This window comes from Pipistrellus kuhlii, unplaced genomic scaffold (assembly GCF_014108245.1).
Source record: "Pipistrellus kuhlii isolate mPipKuh1 unplaced genomic scaffold, mPipKuh1.p scaffold_m20_p_14, whole genome shotgun sequence".
NCBI classification, from domain to species: Eukaryota; Metazoa; Chordata; class Mammalia; order Chiroptera; family Vespertilionidae; genus Pipistrellus; species Pipistrellus kuhlii.
In genome coordinates this window covers 13,828,250-13,848,702 of record NW_023425449.1, presented here as the reverse complement: position 1 = coordinate 13,848,702, position 20,453 = coordinate 13,828,250, and the positions used below count along the sequence as shown (strand labels likewise).

At 37.0% G+C, this 20,453-nt stretch overlaps 1 protein-coding gene across 4 annotated transcripts in view; it reads left to right on the top strand.

Annotated features, from left to right (window-relative positions):
- Window positions 1-20,453, top strand: part of ANGPT1 (angiopoietin 1) — a 228,890-nt gene that overhangs the window by 136,804 nt on the left and 71,633 nt on the right. For 3 of the 4 annotated variants that reach the window (XM_036436781.2, XM_036436784.2, XM_045581379.1), the window contains 2 exons: window positions 8,282-8,403; window positions 19,393-19,625. In XM_036436781.2, coding sequence (XP_036292674.1) covers window positions 8,282-8,403; window positions 19,393-19,625 — 355 coding nt within the window. The remainder of the gene's footprint in view (window positions 1-8,281; window positions 8,404-19,392; window positions 19,626-20,453) is intronic. The other variant, XM_036436782.2, reaches the window with a different exon arrangement.

Sequence of the window (20,453 nt, the reverse complement as noted above, 5' to 3'; positions counted from 1 at the left end):
CACAATGACAGGGAGGCTCCAAACCCTTTTCCGGTGAATGTGCGGTGCTTATGGTGCTTATTTGAACTTTTGCAGCAGGATATGTTATCCTTAGGCCTAATGTGTCAGTGCACTCACATCCTGATGCATGACCAAGGTTACAGAATGAGTCCTGAATTATCGTTCATCTCCTTATACTCTATTCTTTTATAGCGAGCACTTAGAAACCAGTAAGGCCTTTTGTGCTAACCAGGAGTGCTCCTGGTTTTTGCTCTCATATTCATCCTACATTGTTTCATGCTTTGTGAGTGTGGCTCTCTCTAAACTGACTTCTGGTCCTCAGTTATTTCAGGAGCTCACACCAGTGGTTTTGCAATATATTTGTTCTAGAGATAAATAACATTGCTTTCCAGTCCTCTGCTCACCTTCCGGGCTTGACCTTAGCCAAAGGTGTTAAAGCCATGGTTTTACCGCAATGACATTTAAAAACACTCCCGTGCTCAATAAGCATCAAGATCAGTAAGGAGACAGATAATTTAAGTAATGCTGCTGGCCTTGGCAGTGAAAATCAGGAACCACCAGCAGCCTGTTTCTTCCTCTGTGTTCCAGCCTGCCGTGTTTTTCTCACTCTGTTATCAGTTTGTGCCAACATGTCCTCTCCTTCCAGTTCCTCTTTCCAAGTGTGCAACATGAGGGCGTTCCTTTCAAACATTATTCATGACCTTCCTGTAGTGAGAGTCTATTTTTGACTTCTTCCTCAGGCCAGTGTTGATTAGAGGGACAACAACAGATAAACTACATTAAAATTCACCTCTGATAACCTGCACTGAACTCTATTCTAAGAAACGTTGCATATATATTACCTATTTAATACTATACATATTTTTTTAATTCTATGAGGTAGGTACTATTACTATCTCATATTTAAAGATGTAGAAACTGGGCCTGGCCAGCATGATTCAGTGGTTGAGCATAGACCTACGGAACCAGGAGGTAAGGCTTAAATTTGTAGTCAGGGCACATGCTCAATCCTCAGTAGGGGACATCTCTCATCATTGATATTTCTATTTCTCTCCTCCTCTCCCTTCCTCTCTAAAACAAAAAAAAAAGTATATATTTTAAAAAATATGTAGAAACTGAAACCCAGGGAGGTGAAGCAACTCGACCCAGGTGAAAAACTGGTAAATGTCAGAGCAAATATTTGAACCCAGGAAGTTCAGCATCAGAGTCTAAATTCTGTTCCCTGTCTAAGGTGATGGGCACTAAATGGCTTTAAGCAGAGAGTTAGATGGGAATCGGATAAGGCAAAGGTAAAGTAAACCTGATAGTAGCCACTGAACGTTTTCTATAAGTGACACAGCTGCTGCTACTGCTTCTCTGCTGCTGCTGATGGTTCCCCTGTTATTGCCATGTGACTGCACACCATCTCCCTCAATCCAAGGGCCGGTGCTGTCCTTGCTGGCTGTGTAACTACAGGAAGTTCCTTCATACAGAGCCTGAGTTTCCTCCAATTTCCAATGATTGTAGAGGACCCAGAGTATTAGAAATGGAATTTAATCAAATTTACAAAGATATATTTTAAGTACCTCTTTGATGCAAGATATTTTAATAGGTGTTTTGTAGAATACAACAGTAAGTATAATAGTTCTTATCCTCAGCGAGTTTAACTGAGTTAACATGGCAAGCATTTCTAAGCCATTTCTTTTCTAACCTATCCTTGAATGAATTAGCTACAAAGTCTTTCCCTGTAGTTATAAAAATACACCTTTCTACTATGGGGAGTGTAACTGACCAATGGTTCTAGGTGCTATGCTCTGAAATCCATCACTGGGTGGGTACAGGGGCCACAATTTCCAGCGGCCACTTCCAGCCAGGGATACGTGGCAGCAACACTTGGGTCAGACCTGTTTCTGGGAGCTGTGAGACCCACGGACATGACCTTGGCAAAGGGCTTTCCGTCAGCCTCGTTAAACTTTCCCACAACTGTCCTGCAGACTAAGATTTCCACACAATCTCCCTTCCTTCTCTTTCCTCTTCACTGTGGCTAGACCTGCATCCCAGGCAGAAAGTACTCCTACAACTCTGGTGTCTTCTCAATTTTCCCTTACAGACATTTCTCCTAATAAATTCCCTGCATGTCTAATCTCATTTTAACATTTGCTCCTCAGAATTCATGAACTATCGCACCTGTTGTTCAGACTTCAATTGTACAATTACAAATGTTAGACGGTTCAGCAACAGTTTCATCAATGAGAATGAATCTCTAGGCAGAAATAGATTTGAAAGGTCAACTTTAAAAATGGAACCTCTGGACCTTTTTAATTGGATGAGAGACTAGTCAAATAAACATTTAGCCTTGGCCTAACTGAAATGGCAGTAAAATAAATTTGCCACTGGTTGGTCATCCAAGTAAAATATCCTGGTAATCAGTTTTCTCACAAGGTCTGGGAAAGGAGTGGGCTCAGAAAACTATGATCCAGAGGTCAAATTTGAACTGCCATCTCTTTTTTAAAATAAAGTTTTATTGAACACAGCTACACTCATTCATTTATATGTTATATATGGTTGCTTTCTCAACATAACTGTAGAGTTGTGTAGTTGTACCAGAGACCATCTAGCTCTCCAAGATGAAGATATTTACTTTACAGAAAAAGCTGGCCAAGCCCTGCATTAGCATACAAACTCCTAGAGATCATGGATTTTTGTCTGTCTTATTCTCTGTTCTATTCTTTCGATTTAGAATAAGACTTAGTACATAGTAGGCTCTCAAAAAAATACTATATTAATTAACATTAGTCCTTTAATTTCTGTAGATTTCAGCCCAATGTTCCCAAGCCCAAAGACACTGTCCTAAGCATTGTGTGTGGATAGTCACAGATAGATGATGGATCAGAATAGGACTTTGAGCAGAAGCAAAGACATTTTTATTGACTAAGAACACTGGATGAATATATTCTCTCTGTACTCCGAAGAGCATGACAAATCTGCCTCACAAATGCTAGTTTGTGTCAGGGTGGGGAGAGGGAAGAAATTAGATGCTAAGACAAGCAGAAGATTTCACAGTAATTTGGACAAAACCATTCTGATAGCAGTTATTATTGACTGAAGGGAGGTGCTTTTCTTAGCTAGAGGGAAGCTGCTTGTGCATAGTTATGTGAGTATATGGGAGAGAACTCAGACTAGAGTCAGAATACTGGGTTCCATTCCACTCTCCTCTTGGGCAAGTTTCTTCTACCACAATTTCTGCATATAAGATAGTAATATAAGTACTATCTCTTCTGAACTGCATAGCCCAGTGAGTTTATTATTTTACTGGAGGCCCAGTGCATGAAATTTATGCACGTGGGTCAGGGGAGGGGGGGTTCCTCAGCCCAGCCTGCACCCTCTCACAATCCGAGACCCCTCAGGGGATGTCTGACTGCCAGTTTAGGCCCAATCCTGTAGGGCCTAAACTGGCAGTCAGACATCCCTCTCGCTATCTGGGACTGCTGGCTCTTAACTTCTCACCTGCCTGACTGCCTCATCACCCCAACCCCCTCTGCCTGCCTGCCTACCTACCAGATTCCCCATAACCATTCTGTCTGCCTGCCTAATCACCCCTAACCACTCTGCCTGCCTGCCCAATAGTCCCTAACCACTTGCTTGATAACCCCTAAACACTATACCTGTCTGCCTGATTGCCCCTAACTGCTTCCCTGACTGCCTGATCGCCCCTAACTACCCCTGCCTTGGCCCCTGCCACCGCAGCTTCGTCCAGAAGGATGTCCAGAATGATATCCAGAAGGTCTTTTGGCTGCCCAGTTTAATTATCATATTATGCTTTTATTATTATAGATTATAAACACAATATATATTTATTGATAATATAAATATAAAATATTATATAAAATAATTATATAGAATTAATTATATGTTATTATATTATTATAGGTAAGATTAACAATTATTCTGTAAGATTGGCTAATTTTCATACTCAAATTTCCTGTTATTCTACCAAAAATTATAGGCATTTAATTTTTTAAGATTTAATAGTCTTTTATTTTTGGAGCAATCTCCTGTGTTTTTTCTCTCTTGAGACTTTTGAGAAACTGGGTAAGTTGTTTTTTTAAAACTGTCCCATATTCTCTATTTGTCTAAATTTTTTAGATGCTTTTCAATGTACTCTACCATCTCATGGTTTCTTTTAACTGGAAATCAGGTTCAATTAGACCCAGATGAACATTGTGGTGGGCGTGCCCTGTGAAACTGCTGATCACTTCCTATTACATCTCATCAGCAGGCACACAGGCTAGCTTGCTATGCTCTCAGTGATGCTATTCTAACTTGGTTAGTTAGAGTAGAAGCCTCCTTATCTCTTCATCCCATTTGCCCACTTTCTCCTTGGAAATGAATAAATGACCTATAGGATGGTACTTTGTCACATTGCCCATCATTGACCAAATAAATTATTTCATCAATTTAGTAAAATGGTGATCTCCTAACTCAGTATAACTTCTGTTATATTTTTCATTTGAAAAAAATGATTAAATTAAAAGGAAACAAATCTATAAAGCAAGGCTGATTTTAAAGTTAATATACTGGTGAAAGAACTTTTTGTATGGAGATTTTCTTTTTAAGAAAGATCAGAAGCACTTTTTAAAGTATTAAAGGGAAGCTGGCTGAAAATCTCTAGCTCACCTTCATTGAGAAACTAGACATTTCTATTTTAAATTTCTGTTTATTTTTAAAAGAAAGAACTATTTTTTATACTCCATAAATTTTTACTTTTAAGTGTTAAATCTTCCTTACTGTCTTGTATATTCTAGAATATTTAAGCTTTAAAATTGTCTAGTGAGGCCTTGTTTGATATACTCTTCGTCTTTTTTCTCTTTCCTTCCTTCTTTCTTCCTTCCCTCCCTCTCTCCCTTCTTTCCTCTCTCTCTCCCTTCATTCTTTCTTTCTGCTGCTGCTGCTTCTTCTTCTTCCCTCCCAACTCACCCCCCAGTGCTATGCTTTTGGAATGTGTTTAGGCTAAAAAGGAAATGACTTTTGTCATTTTAATGGAACACTTAGATTATTGCTAAGCAGCAAGTTCCATGGATGCATGGCAAGAAAGTGGTCAATTTATCATAGTTTCCTGTGCAGTACTTTCAGTTGCTCGCTTTTGAACTTCAGGCCTATTTTAATAGATCAGTAGGGAGAGCTGAAATAGCACAGCTATTGGGTCAAGGTGATGGGGAAAGAAGAGAAGGGAATGGTATTTGTGCTCAACACTTAGCCTGGATTTCTGAGATTTCCCTCTTTCTTCCTCATTTAGATGCTGCCTTAGATTTGGGCTGTTATCATTGAAGTCTAGCTTGATATTCACATGGCCTGTTAACCCCTCTCTTACCATTACCCAACTTGAATAACTCATTGTCTATGGTCTAGCATATTATTCAACAAACAGCTCTGAGTCCATGCTGGACTCTGGGGTATGGAGGGCTCCAGGCAGAGTCATCCTGCTTCTGTACAGCTGACATCCTCATGGGGAAGAAAGACAGCAAATGAGTGAATGGACAGGATGATTTCAAAAGGAACAGGGTGACCTCATAGAGAATGATGGGGGGCAAGGGAACATGTTACTTTACAGAGAGTGGCCAGGAAGGACCTCCCTGAGCAAGACCTGAATGATGAAAAGAAAGTAGACATGCATCTGGGCATTCCAGGCCGGGGAAACTGCAGATTCAGAGGCCCTGAGGTGGAAATTAATGTGGCATGTTTTGGTGGCAGAAAGAAGGAGAGTGATCTGAGATGTGAGCAGGGTCCTGGTCATATAAGACTTTGTAGGACAGGCTAAGAACTTTGGGGTTTATGCTAATTGCCGAGGGAAGCCATTCACAGGTTTATCATAGGAGATGAAATGATCTGACTTTTGTAGCAAATGGATTCGAGTTAGGACAACATAGAGAAAACTTAGAAGCTGTAGTAGTCTCCAGACTTAGCATAGGCAGCTTCATTTTTTATTTTTGATGATTCCATTCTTTTTGCAGTGTTCCCATATGTTCTTATTACACATGGAGAAGAAAAAGTTCCGTCCTTTGTAAAATAAAAATTTTGCTATTTCAGAATATCAGGAAGTGTTATCAGAGTGTGTGATGAATAAGGAAGAAAATATTTTATTTCATGGCATATGATATACTTGATTCAACGAGACAATGGCCTCTTTGTTTATTCAGTAAATACTATTTTCTCTGTGACAAGCACTGTCACGAAAAGATGCAGCTATCTCATCCCCCTTGTAATTATTTGATAATCATTCTAGTTAATAAACACAAAAACTTGCCTGCACAAAACTATGTTTAATAATTGAAAGTTATATTTTGTGTATCCACAGTCTTTATATTCTCTATTCTGCCCCCCTCGGCACTGCTACTAACTCTGTCTTCAAATCCCAGGTCTTCTTGCCTCTGTTTTCTCTCACATGAAATGACTCAGAATAGTAAAATGTTTTTTAAAACTCTAAAATACTCCACAAATATAAGTTTTGATAGGTTGTAATAACTTTCAGACCCATACTTATAAAACTGTGTAAATGAATCATATCCCGTAAAAAATTTTTTAAAGTGCAAATACTCCATCTCACTATTCTCTTCTTTATCCACCCCACCCCAACTCTGCATCTTCGTGCCCAGCAGCACTAGGACTAGGGTGAGGGGAGTGAAAGTAAGTCATGCAAAACTGAGTCATGCATATTCAGGAAGAGATTCTTTTTATTTTTAAAGTGATATTATGTTCAACATGGATGTTTTTGGTTTTAATTTTGCTCCTTCAAACGTTGTATTAAAATATTTTTTATCTTGATTACTGATTTTTTGACACCTCCTTATATCTTGCAACTGAAGTAATTGCCTCTCTCTCTCACCCTATCCCCTATCCTGCTCCCCTAAAAATTTGTCACCTTCCTCCACAACTTCCTATAGCCCAAGCCTAACCCTGGTCACATCAGTCTATTTTTAAAAGGTTTTTCTATGTGCATTTGCATAGGGTTAGATCTGCTATAGAATAAGTAGCTGTAGCAAAAAATTGGATGGTTGCAAAAGTTTTCAAGTGACATGGGAGCTTTAAAAATAAATTATACCTCTTTCTTGACCTTTTTACCTCCCTTAAGGAAGAAGGGAGTGGGGACAGGACAGAGATAGGGAGGGACAAGGACATTGGCACAGTTTGAAGATATCTAGGACTGGAGTACATTGTGGATAACTGTGTTTGGTTCAGGACTCACACATTCATATTAAGACTCATCTAGCAATGTGAGTCTCCATGATTGAAGATGAATTAAATATTTACAGTTTCTAGAGAACCCAGTGTAGTGCAGTTGAAGAGAAAACTAGTCTATCTTCATTGGGATCCGAGTTCTTGGTCACTTCATCTCTTCAAGTCCCCAGGAAAGAGTAGTTTGACTCTCCTTCTTCTTAGTTTTCCGTGTAGAGCACATGTGTCAAACACAAGGCCCGCGGGCCAAATCCGTCCTGCCAGGCCTTGCAATGTGGCCCGCACCACGTTGTCATCACTGCACTCCGCTGCGTTTCCATCACAATGACAGTTTATGACTGTTCAGTAAACCATTCGGCCCGCGATTTAGGCTGGATTTTAGATTTTGGCCCCTTCTCTGATTGAGTTCGACACCTCTAGTGTAGAGCATTAAAATTGGAGTCACACTATCTGTGTTTGAAATGCAGTTCTTCCCTTGGTTCCTGTGTGGATTTTAGCCTCTTGTTGAATATATTCCCTCTTTTGTAAAGTGGTGATGATAATTCCTCCTTCAACAGGTGCTCATGTGCAGGAAATGATATGAAATCTGGAAGGGCTGACATGACCTAACATAGGTGTTCAATAAATGTCTGATCATGCACCTGGCTAAACTATGTCATAAAATATTTCTGTAAGGTGATAGATCTAGGAAGGCATATATTACATTCCTATTAATTATTCACAATATCTAAGACCTTGTCCTAAAACTCATTTTTTTCACTTATAAATATTGTTGATACAATGTATAAAGCAGCTAAAACAGTGAAATATCTAGGAATTCAGGACACAAAATTTTAAATATGAAAATAGGTTTAACAACTCAGTTTTTTCATTCAATTTCAACTCAATCTCAAATGAATATAATGTTTAAGAGACATATAAAATGTTACTTTATAGGATGTAGACCATTCAATTAAATATTCTGGAAGAAATTTTAATTTAAAAGAAAACACAACTAAGTAAAAACCCAAAATAATTGTTTTTACTCTTTGTGATGGAACTCTGAAATGTTTTTATCTTTTAACCTCAGATGCTAAATCAAACATCCCGACTTGAAATACAACTGCTGGAGAATTCATTATCAACCTACAAGCTAGAGAAGCAACTTCTTCAACAGACAAATGAAATCCTAAAGATTCAGGAGAAAAACAGGTGAGGATTGCTGTATTACAAAATTATTTAAACATCACTTATATCCTCCACCTCTCTTTTTAAAAAAAATAATTTGAAATGGTTTGGAAAAATTAAAAGAGAAGGTAAACATAGGGACAGATTAATTTTGAGTATAAAAACAAAGAAGAGCTGTATTTGTCTCTTTCTTTCCCTCCCTCCTCATATTCCCTGATTCTGGACCATTTTGCAGTTTTACTTTCCATCATGATTCTTAATGTAACACCTACCATTATTTCCTACTCTGTAATTCTCAACATGGAATATTCTTTTTTGAGGGAAACTGCTTAAAAGTTATTCTCTGTTCTGCTTGGCTTGGCAGGTATGGCTCAGTGATTGAGCCTCTACCTATGAACCAAGAGGTCAAGGTTGGATTCCCATTCAGGTGGATGCCTGGGTTGTGGGCTCAATCCCCAGAGGGCAGGGCATGCAGGAAGCAGCCCATCAATGACTTTCTCTCATTATTGATGTTTCTATCTCTCCCTTCCTCTTTAAAAGCAATAAAAAATTAGTTTTCAAAAGTTATCTCTCTGTTCCATCAGTAAAGCTAAGTGGTGTTTGAAAATTCACTGCCGCTCAGATGGAAGAGGCTGTCATGCATCCCGCCTCTCAAGGAGTCAGACTCAAGTCCAAGCATACACATGGCTACTGCCAAGGAACTTTCCCCTCCTTGAATGCTAACTTCTATGGATAATTCAGATTTTTCTATATGCATAAGTCACACTATTTATTGCTAATGATATTTTTCAGAACTATAATATTTCCATTTTCTAGCAACAAAGATATTTCACAATAAACTTGGGGATTTTTATTCTAATTAGAAAATCAGTTGTATGTTTCTGCTGACAAAAGCATATATCTTTTATTCCTGCTCTACACCCTCCCTTTTTTTTTTACCTTCAGTCATGACATTTCCTCATGTGTGGTTCCTGTGGGTGTTTTTCTACTGATGTGCTATATCTCCTGACTGTTGTCCTATCTCTGGAGTTATCTGTGTCTTCCTGTTGAGGATGCATTGTGTGCAATGGAGTGCTGGGGGGTATATCTATTCTTAAACCAGGCATATTCTTCCATGAACCACTTAGAGAGTTTGTCTTTTTAGAAACCAAAAGTATCCATTTGTGATAGATAGCATACTTAACCTATTCTGTTTATTGTTATTGTTATTTTCATGTGACAGAATTAGAGGAACTCTGCCAAGCACTTTCTAGAGAAATAAAGAAATGTTGCTCTAGAAACTGTTTCTACCCCGGCCCATTTAAGTGGGTAGAAGGTCAAAGTCAAATATGAAGCTGTTTTACATATTTTAAAATAGCTTATTGATCATCCCTACCTATTCCACAAATGAATTTTAATCCTCCAAAAGAAAAAGAAGCAATTTCTACATTGAAGCAACTCTGACATGTAGGAACAACATGCCTTCAGGAAGCCCGGTCTGGTTTGGATCAGCTAATACACTTTGCAAAGCGGTTATCTAAATTAAGCTTTGCTTCCTCCCCAGGGAATGTCAGCGGTTGTGTCTGGGTGAGTGACTTACCAGTTTGAGTCTGATGGGGCGGTAGCTGCCATTTGGGTGAGCTGGCCCTTGGGAAGGTGCACTGCTTCTTTGGCAAAACAAGGAGGAATATTTTATGAACAGGATGATACTACATGATCATGCTGAGAGGTCTGCTGATTTACATTCTGGCAAATTAAATGCATCACTTGTAAGGTTGAAAATGGGGTTTTAGCTGCTTAGATTCACTTCTTTATCCCCGAAATGACAAAAGGCACAAAGCAGGAATATAATTAACAACACCCCCCCCCCCCCCCCCCGCTACTGTTTGTTTTCCTAACAGTCTAGTGGTGATGACACCAAGAAGCTTCCTTCCAGATTGTTTTCTTTAGCATCTTTTTTCTTTTGTTGGATGCTAATCCAAAACTTGGTTTTTGTTTCTTACCTCAAGGAAATAGCATTGGGAAGTAAGAGATGAGTAACTGGCTCATATAATTGCAATTATACAACCAAGAACCCAAGCATTGGGAAGCATTAATATTTATCTTTCATATAGAAGGTTGGTTTGACCACAGAATGTGACATATAATTGTCAACTACTATTAGATCCCTTCAGTATGTTTCCTGCCCACTTCTGCTCAAAACAATAGAAAAGAGGGGGGATGAGTAGGGGAAATTGCCATATGCAAATTCCTTCAGCCAAACCAAATACGTAAATAGATCTTTTGGTCTAAAGGTTTGGTCAACTGACCAGGTTTCAAGGCACCTGCCCATCTCTAACTTAATCCCAACTTCTTTCAATGAGGAAGCATAGCCAGGTGAAAATATATTCCAGGAGAAATTCTTCTGCCTCTCTCAGCTATAACAGGAAGGGACATCAACATTTCATGTACACAAAGATGGAGCATTTGGAATTTCTTGATACTTGTGTTTAATAAGCAGAGCGAGGACTAGGAAAATACAATATTTAGTAGGACCATCCAGAGTGAAGTGAAACTACGAATGTGATGGTCATTCTGACATAATTTTAGCAAAACTATCTGCTGCCCAGCTATCTAATATCAGGTGAACATCTGTGCCAGGTGTATTAACATAGTGTAAGCATGATAATTCCTCCAACTAATTCTTCAAAGCATTTATTATTATTCCCATTTTATATATAAAGAAATTGGAGTTAACATAGGTCATTCAACTTGCTTGTGACCAAACAGTTAGTATATGACAGCATTAGGGTTCAAGTGCATGATGACTCTTTGTCTTAATAGAAAAATATTTTTCCAACATGATGCAGCTTCAAGATTAATTGATGTGGTTGTCAAGTTATCCTCTTAACACAAACAAATATAAACTTGAGGAAAGGAGTAGGCCAGTTGTTTTTGGCCTTTTCCTTTATAGATCATTATTTATTCCTCCTAATACTGGAGTAGGAAATATAAACTATTTATTTTACCTTGGGAATTTACGGAACTTCTTTGACAAGCCTCATCTATCTTCTAGCTGGAGTTTATGGAAAGTTATTATGTTAATTAATTTAAGTGATTGAAGTATGTATAATTCAAGATACTGAATTATACCTTACAAACAATGCATTGCAATGGCATAATAATATATTGATTTTTTTAGTGCTTAATCTGACCAAACAAATGAAATGTTAAATCACAGTCTTATTCATTAAAGCTATCTTCCATTTGATAAGTTCTTCACAAAATACTGAAGTCTTTCTAACTTCTAGCATTAAACTAGGTTGAATTATGTTAGTTGTATATAGAAAGGATCAAGGAAAAGTATTTAAATTTGTGCTATCCTCTTCTATGCATCTCAAATGGAACACCTACAGATGCTGATTTAATAGAATATATTTTTCTCATACTTTTAAAAATGAAATATAACTTTTTTTCATTTAAATTTTTTAATCTTATGATGTGACAGTGGAACAATTCTGAACCAAACTAGAAATCTAAGTGCATTCTTAATTCTTTCCTTGATCTGATTCCTCACAACTCAATATAACGACTGCTGGTTATATTGCTGCCAGTTGCATCTCCTAAATATTTTTCCAATTCATCCTGTTCTTTCTGTTTCCACTGACTGTGTCTTAGATCAAACTCCTATTAATTCTTTCCTTAGCCTTTGCAGTAAGTCTTACTGCCTCTCAAACCTGTCACCCAGAGCTCTGCCACAGCCTTCTTTTCAAAACACATGTTGAATTACTTCCCCCTTTTGTTTAAGTACCCCACACACTAATTCCACCCAACTTTTAAATCTCTAGACAGCATCTGCCAACTCCCTAATGATCCTCTGGACTGACTGAGGAAAGCTCAAGTTCTTTAGCATAGAACCTAGTCCTTGATCATTGTAATCCGAATTTTACAGCCTCACTTCCACAGGCCTTCTTAAATGTTATAAAGTAGGATCTGACAGCAAAGAGTATGAGCTCAGAGGCCAAACTGCCTGAATTTCACTTTTCCTTGATCCTGTTAAAACCGACTCTGCTACATATTATTTGTGTGACTTTCAGCAAGTTACTTAAACTCTCTGTGCTTTACTTTTCTAATTTGTAACATGAGGGTGATGAAAATAGTAGTGCATGGACTTGATGAGAGGTTAAGTTAATGCATATAATGCACTGACAACAGTGCCTGGTGCACACAGTAAGTGTGAATTATGCCAGTTGATAGTTTCACACTGGAGGTTTGATATTATTTCAGAAATAATGTTTCACTTAATCTGGAATGCCCTGCAGTTCTTTATTCAACTCACAAATTTCTGCCCACCCTTCAAACTCAGATGTCACTGTGATGTTATCCCTCCAAGAACCCTCCTCTGACTCTGTCAACTAGACTTATTCATGACAACTTATGCAATAACACTATACCTTGTTTTTCCCCATTTTTTTCACTTATCCCATCACATTGTAACACGTGTGCATGTTTATCATCTCTCTACTCTTAGGGTGTGAACTTCCGGAACACATAGACTGTGTTATATTTGTCTTTGTCTTCATGCTCTCAGGCACAATTCCCTACAGAAAGTATATATAGTATCAAATGCTTTTTAAATGTTGAATGAATGATGAAGTGGTAAATGTTCCAGTAGCTCTATCCCAATAAATTCTCTTTACACCCACACACACCCCTGAAAAATATATTTATAAAAAATACTAATCACATAGTGTAGATTAAATATCATAAATATATCAATTGTTCTTAACATAGATAAAATAGAGATGGTGTTTTAACCATTATTCTGCATTCCCAAAAGCCCATTGCATAGCACCTAAAATTATCAGCCCACATTCTGAGGTTCAGTAATTCAGCCCAAATTTTAAATCTCTAGATGGCATCTTCCCAGACTATCCTAGATGCATGACTATTTACTATGTATCTATGATTAATAAAAAAGTAACACACTTGATTTAAACTTTAAATTATATGGAATATAATAATTGAAAATTAAAGTCTCTCTAATTCCATATCTCCATCACCACCAGCCCCTGAAAAGAATCATCAACAGATTTGCAGTTTGGTGCTTATTCTTTCAGACTTTTTCTATGAATGCTAAGATATATGTAAGTATATATTAGTAGAGCATGCATATTTGTGTGTGTTTTCACAGACACTCACCCCTACACAATTGCACGCATACGTAAGTACATATTTATATGATGCATGTGTGTAGATTGTAATTATTTTTTAAATGCTGAGTTTATTTCTACTTCATAAAAATCTATCAGAATATAATACACATGTAACTATATACAGATATCCCTCATTCATTGCCATAGATGTACTATAAATTTACTTTCTGCACAAGTATGTGTAAGCTTTCTAATTTCTCCAAACCTTGCTAGCCATTTTATTCATCTTATCTGAGAGGTTAGCTTGTGTGTCTTTTCACATTTATGACCATTTGCATTTCTTTATCTCTGCCTAGCCTTATCTTTTCTTTATTTAACTCATATAAGCTCTGTAATGAATGCTAAAGTTTTTCATGTATATAGAAAATATTTTCTCTAATCAGTCATTTATTGCCCAAGCTATTTTTATAGAAATATACATTTTTATGCCATGAAGTATATCTTTTATTTTCTTATTGATTTCTGGCTTCTACAACATATTTAACTTATCCTTATTTACTTTAAAACATTTATCTGCCAGTGTTCACTTGTACTAATTTACTATATTTCTGTCCTCATTTAAATCACAATAGTAAACTTCATATTTTTAGAGAGACTTTGCTTTGTATAAGTATAAATTGAAAGTATAAATCTAATCTGAATTTACTATATACCCTTCTTTGAATGAACAAGAAATATCACTTTTAAAAATCCTATTTGCAACACAAGTGGACATTACATTTTCAAAATAAAAGTTAAAAATGGAAACATCTGTAAGTAGGTTCAGACAGATAAAATGGGAAGATTTCTATATTTTCACATCTTACCCCTTGTCTAAGAGCTATATTTACACACACAGAGCTTAGGCAGCTGTCACCGCTATGAATTCACTGGCTGCTATGTTAAGAACTCTATTGTGGGAAACAATTTGAAAGGGAGAGCTTTTTCTGTGAAAGCTTCAAGATGTGTTCAATGATTTGAAATATTTCCAATAAGATATGTGGACTGAGGAGGAAAAGTTGATCAAAAACTTTAAGTAAGGCTTTGTATACACTCAATTTAGAACTCTTTGCTGAGGTTCAAGACCTAGATCATCTTGTTTATTTTATTCTTCATTAAAGTGCACCTCTGCCTCAAGCTAGAAGTGAAGTGCCAAAATCCTATATATGTCTCTTCTCAAAGTGTTTGCAGAAAGATGGGAAACAGGAAGTGCTGAGAATCCTGTGAGAAACTCTGCCTTTGCATTTGTAGTTGATTTGTATATTAAGATATAAGGGCAAAGTTTCTTAAGTTGCTGTTCCATGGAACACTAATTCTAAAAAATGCATCTTAATAAAAAGTGTTTATTTAACCTAGGCTTCTCAAAAACTTAATACTGGAACTGTTAACCAATAAAAATATGGTATGTACTCTAGAAAGCAGTAAGCTGGAGTTTGGAATCAGCATCGGGTTTTGGATTATACATATAAACCTCAAAACTAAACGTTTTGCTAAAGGCCATCATCACAGAAAAAATGCCTTTGCTTATCTAATTTTAGGACACTGGAGCTGTAATGTCCTTCAAATTGACATTTACATATAGAGGTGTTTATGCCTATCTGAGGTTAATAGGAAAATGTAAGAGAACCAATAAAAGGCTTTAGAACAAAATGGGATATGATTGATATATTGAGTAAGAAAATTAAATTTAATGGCAGAGCTATTAAGGCAGAGTGGTGTTTAAGAAAATGACAGTAGAGATTAAAAAGAAAACCTAAGATGTTCGTATTTTATATATGTGAAAGGTGGAAATGTTGAAATATTGTGAAAGCAAACCCCCAGAATAACCAGACAGAGAGCAGCAAATAATAAGGTGATGCCTTGATTCCTCATAAAATGTAAATGTGTGATCTATCCCCCTCACCCCCACCCTCCCCTACCTTCCCTCTGAGGTTTGATCAACCAAAGGACTTGTATGCATGCATATAAGCATAACCAATGGACACAGACACCAAGGGGATGAGAGCATAAATGGGGGGGAGGAGGACGATGGGGGTATAAGGACACATATGTAATATTGTAATCAATTAAAAAAATGTAAATGGGTGGAAAAAGGTAGAGTTTATATTATCCTAAGTCAAAGAGATGACGCTCAAATGCTAATTGTCCCAGCACTGGGATGTTGTGGGTAGATTTCTAATTTCATGAGTTAGAAGACATAGCTTTTTGTTTTGATTCTGATACAATATGTGCACAGTTTTGGACAAACTGTTAGATTATTGCCTATAAACTGGGACTTGTAATAGTTACTCACTCTGTATCTCTATATTGCTTTCAGAATTAAAGTAGATAATAGTTTTAAAATACTACACAACTATAATGGTATATTGCAACAACATAATTAGTAAGAAGAGATAGCATATGCATTTTTCTGGCAAGTAAGTGTTGGATTCAAACCATTTTGGAAATAGTGAAGAGGAAGGGCTGACTTCCCAAGTAGATAATACCAATGGATGAGAAGTATCAAAAACAAATAGTTTTTTGGAAGCCAAATATGAAGAGAAGAAAGAAGGGAGGGATGAGCAGTATCAAAGAGAATGGAAGGGTCAAGAAGAGATCAGTCTTGTCTGAAGAACTCTAAAAAGTTATCATTATTATAAAGGTTACACCTAACAAATAAGGTTAGTAGAGAATTGCTAGAGTACCAAAGTTATTAAAGGAATTCCAAATGAAGAAATGAGATGAGAAAATAATGGGAAGAGATAAATAACTGGTAAGACCTGCCATATGGAAAACATTGTCATAGATTTTCATGCATATTATTTTTATGCATATATTTCATTTCAAATTCTGTGCCATGTCTTTGATGCAGAGCAGGCTTCTTGCTTATATGAGCAACCCCATCTTTACATGAATAGCTATTTTGAGATGGCAGCTATGTTGGTGTCTTTTGATACCTGGTAGTCATGGTGCATTAAAGGTTGTTTAGTGGATTGTGGAAACTAATGTTCCTTCCAGCATACTAAATGTATATTCTTTTTACTTAAGATATGGATATTCTTTCACAAATCAGTGTCCAGATTTGTTTTCTTTGGCACCAGGACTTCTTTGATGAACTTTCTATTCACAGCTCTTTCCAAATTGTCCTGAAAAACAAAACAAACAAAACTCCTTTTTTGACATCTCAGATAGTGGCCATCTTTATATGTCCTCTTGATGAGCAAGAAATGCACCCAAAGTAGGAAGTGGAAAAACATTGGTGCAAATGTTTTTTATAGTATTATGTCTGAAGTTGAAGTCTCTTATAGCATCTGTTGCTTTATTTGAGGTTTTCTCTCTAAAAATAAACCCTTAGAATAGGAATAATAGTGTCATTTTACATTTTGCATAGTGCTGAGAGCACTTTTGGCACTTAGAGAGTAATAAATACAACTTATAACTATAGCGTGTTATTTTCCAAACCAGAATGTTACCTACTGAGTAGGAAGACTAAAAGGCCAATGCTCATCTTACTTCAGGAACAAAATAATAATTTAGAATTTTTATATACTGTTAGATGACTATAGCATTCACGTTTTGATCTTTAGAGTATCATCATTTTAATAGTTAATTCTGAGGTTTCTTGGTAGTATACTATAACTTCTGAATTTAAAAAAACAATTTTCTAATAAGTCAATTGACTCTATATTATGGACATCTTATATTTTATCATTGTCTTAGGAGAAATGAAAATAATTTTAAAAAATAAACTGAGAATGAATTATGGTTAATTCTCAGATCTGAAGGCCAAATATTAATGGACACAAAGAAAACCTCTTCTGAGATCCACAGACGTACACTAATCACTGAGTCATTAGAAATATTTTTTGTTTGTTTTGTTTTTCAACCACCAAGTTCTCCAGCAGCAAGTACTAATACAGAAGAAAATGCTAAAAGGCTCTGGATCACACCTACTCCTCAGAGATATGGTCTTTCATCTTACTCTGATTTCCTTGCCTAAATTTCTCATTTCCAAAAAAACATTTAAAAAAGATATTAATGATCATCACATTTTCCCCAAACCACTATTTCGAATTTGCTCAAGGCTTGGTCAGGGTTGAGCACCTTTCACTGTTGTTCTGTAGAAGGAATGCAACTCAGAATGGAGGCCCTGGCTTTGCTTTTGTTGCACAAGTCACAGAGCTGCCCTTCCCAAGTCTCAATGCAAAAATTTCATCTGGGAATCTGGGAAGGGTACCAGAGGTGCTGTAAATTAATAGGGTCTTATACTCAGAAGCATCCAGGTGTTTTCCAGCCTTAGTTCAACAGGCCTCTTTCCTGCCACATTCTGTGCCGCATCCTCTTCAAGGGCAGATTTCCTGGCAAAGATCTGGAATGCCCATGAGCAGTTCTCATCTTCACACTTAATCTGTGTGAAAGGTCATCAGACTTTCCAGCTCATCTCCCAGTACATGGAGTTGGAAAATTCGGCTCTTCAAACATGCTCTGTTTTATTATTTAAGTATTAAATTTAAAACACTCCCTAGTGTTCCCTTTTATGAAAACTTATAGAAATGATTCAGTGCTGTATTTCTCCAAGGTAAATTAAGTGCCCAGTGTGGTATGTTACATTTGAATAACACCTTGTAAACTAACAACTGGTGGAACCTTCTGAAAACAGAACTGAGAAAGCGGAATAAGACTTTCCCTCTAAGGAATACCAGTACATTATACACTCTATAAACTGTAAATGCTTTTCATTTCCAGTCAGTTTCTAGGGTCCAGGAGTGCTTCTGCATTCACTGTCATTTTAATGTGCAATCTGCAAGGGGGGTATACTCTGAAGAGCCCAAGAGAAGGTTCTCGGTGGAAGACTGCATTTCCCTGAGCAAAACATTTCAGGTCCTTTTGTAAGACCAGGCCACCAGCTGGTGGTCTTCCTTTTGGAACCATTTATGTGGTGGTTTTGAAATTTGTGGTGTTTTTAGGACTCATTGTGAACCTTAGGTTGAAAGATAAAGTAAGCTGATAGTGGAGCAGGTATCAAAAATCCCAAGCAATCTAATTCATTGTGATTTTACATAGCTTTTTCTCTGGTCATGTGGTTTCTGCATGGATATACTCTTCCCTAAGCCCACAGAATGCTTGTGAAATTTAATCACTGATAATGTTTTAAGAATCCCAAATGAGTGAAGCAAAGTAAGTAAAAAATAGTTTCTATGTTTTATTCATACTTTTTCATGAACTTTTTCTCTCTCTTATTAGAACTATTGCCTTAATGAAAGTCAAACTACATACAGCTTGTCCAGACTATAATTGTTTGGGTCCAAGTCAGCTACCCTGGATATAAGATAAACCCCAGGATATAAATTATAGTTAGGAAACAAAAATTACTCTGACAACAATTGGTCTAAGAATTCTTCATTTGACATGTCACTTCTATTATATATTTAATATACAGATATGCATATTGTGAATCACTCACAAGATATTTCTATAGTGAAAAATATAATTAGGATTTATAACTAAACTAGAGGCCCAGTGCACAAAGATTTGTGCAAGAATGAGCCTTCCTTCCCTTGGCTGCCTGCACCACCTTCAGCCAGAGCCACTTTTTTGTTCCAGTCTGGAACCACCTTTCTGATTCCCGCACTGCCCAGAGGCCCAGAGCAGCTGGGGAGGTGTGGAATGCCTGCATCCACTTGGTGCTTGTGTATTCAAATTAATCTGCAATCTTTGTTGGGTTGATTTGCATACTCCTAATTGGCTGATGGGCATTGTGAAGGTACGGTCAGTTTGCATCTTACTCTTTTATTAGTGTAGATAAACTCAGGCACTGGTGGGATCACAATTTTTTTTAATATCATTTTTAAAACTTAATCTTTTCTTCATTTCCTTGTAGTTTATTAGAACATAAAATCTCAGAATTGGAGGGAAAGCACAAGGAAGAGTTGGACACCTTAAGGGAAGAGAAGGAGACTCTCCAAACCTTGGTTACTCGGCAAACATATATAATCCAGGAACTTGGGAAGCAGCTGAATAGAGCGACCACCAACAACAGTGTCCTTCAGAAGCAGCAGCTGGAGCTGACGGACACAGTGCATAACCTTGTCAACCTGTTCACTAAAGAAGGTGGTAAGAATTTCTTTCTCACTTTGGGGTAGTAGATATGTTATTTTATATGGAGCATATACATATTCAATATAACTTTCTATGTTGCATTGATTGTTGTGTAAAAGCAGCAAAATAACTTTATTTTTAGAAGCATCTTACAAAGTTTGCAATGACAATGTTCTCATATTTTTAACTTCAGAACACGTTTTCAAAGTTTTCATTTTTGAATTCACAATATCTTTCTAAAAGAACTTTCTAGTTCCTTCTTTCTCTCTTGGTCTTTTTTAGCCTTAGATAAAATTTATGACATTGTCACAGACAAATATTTGGTGTTGGGGTGTTAGACAATTATATAGGACAGAAATTAGCCAGTGTTAAATATTAGGTAACGGTGACAGGGAAAATTTCAGGAGGATTCCCGTTTTAAAGCTAATATTAATTATTTTGTGGATGGGGGCAGGGGGAGGAGATGAGAGAGTTGCCTGTAAAGAAAGGGATATTTAGATATTCCTAAAAACTATTATGAGGAGACAAGAGTTTTGTTACTAAAAGTCTTTATTAACACTTTATAAAAATCTGTATTATTAATGCTTAGTTGTGTAAGGAAAAGACCTAACCAGGGCATCTGGGCGTATTTATTCTAGGGTGTCTTTCTCATAGTGGAAATAAAAAATGTCGATATTGCCAAAGCCTGTTTGACTCAGTGGATAGAGTGTCGGCCTGTGGACTGAAAGGTCCCAGGTTCGATTCCTGTCAAGGGCATGCACCTTGGTTGTGGTCACCTCCCCAGTAAGGGGTGTGCAGGAGGCAGCTAGTCGATGTTTCTCTCTCATCTATGTTTCTGGCTTT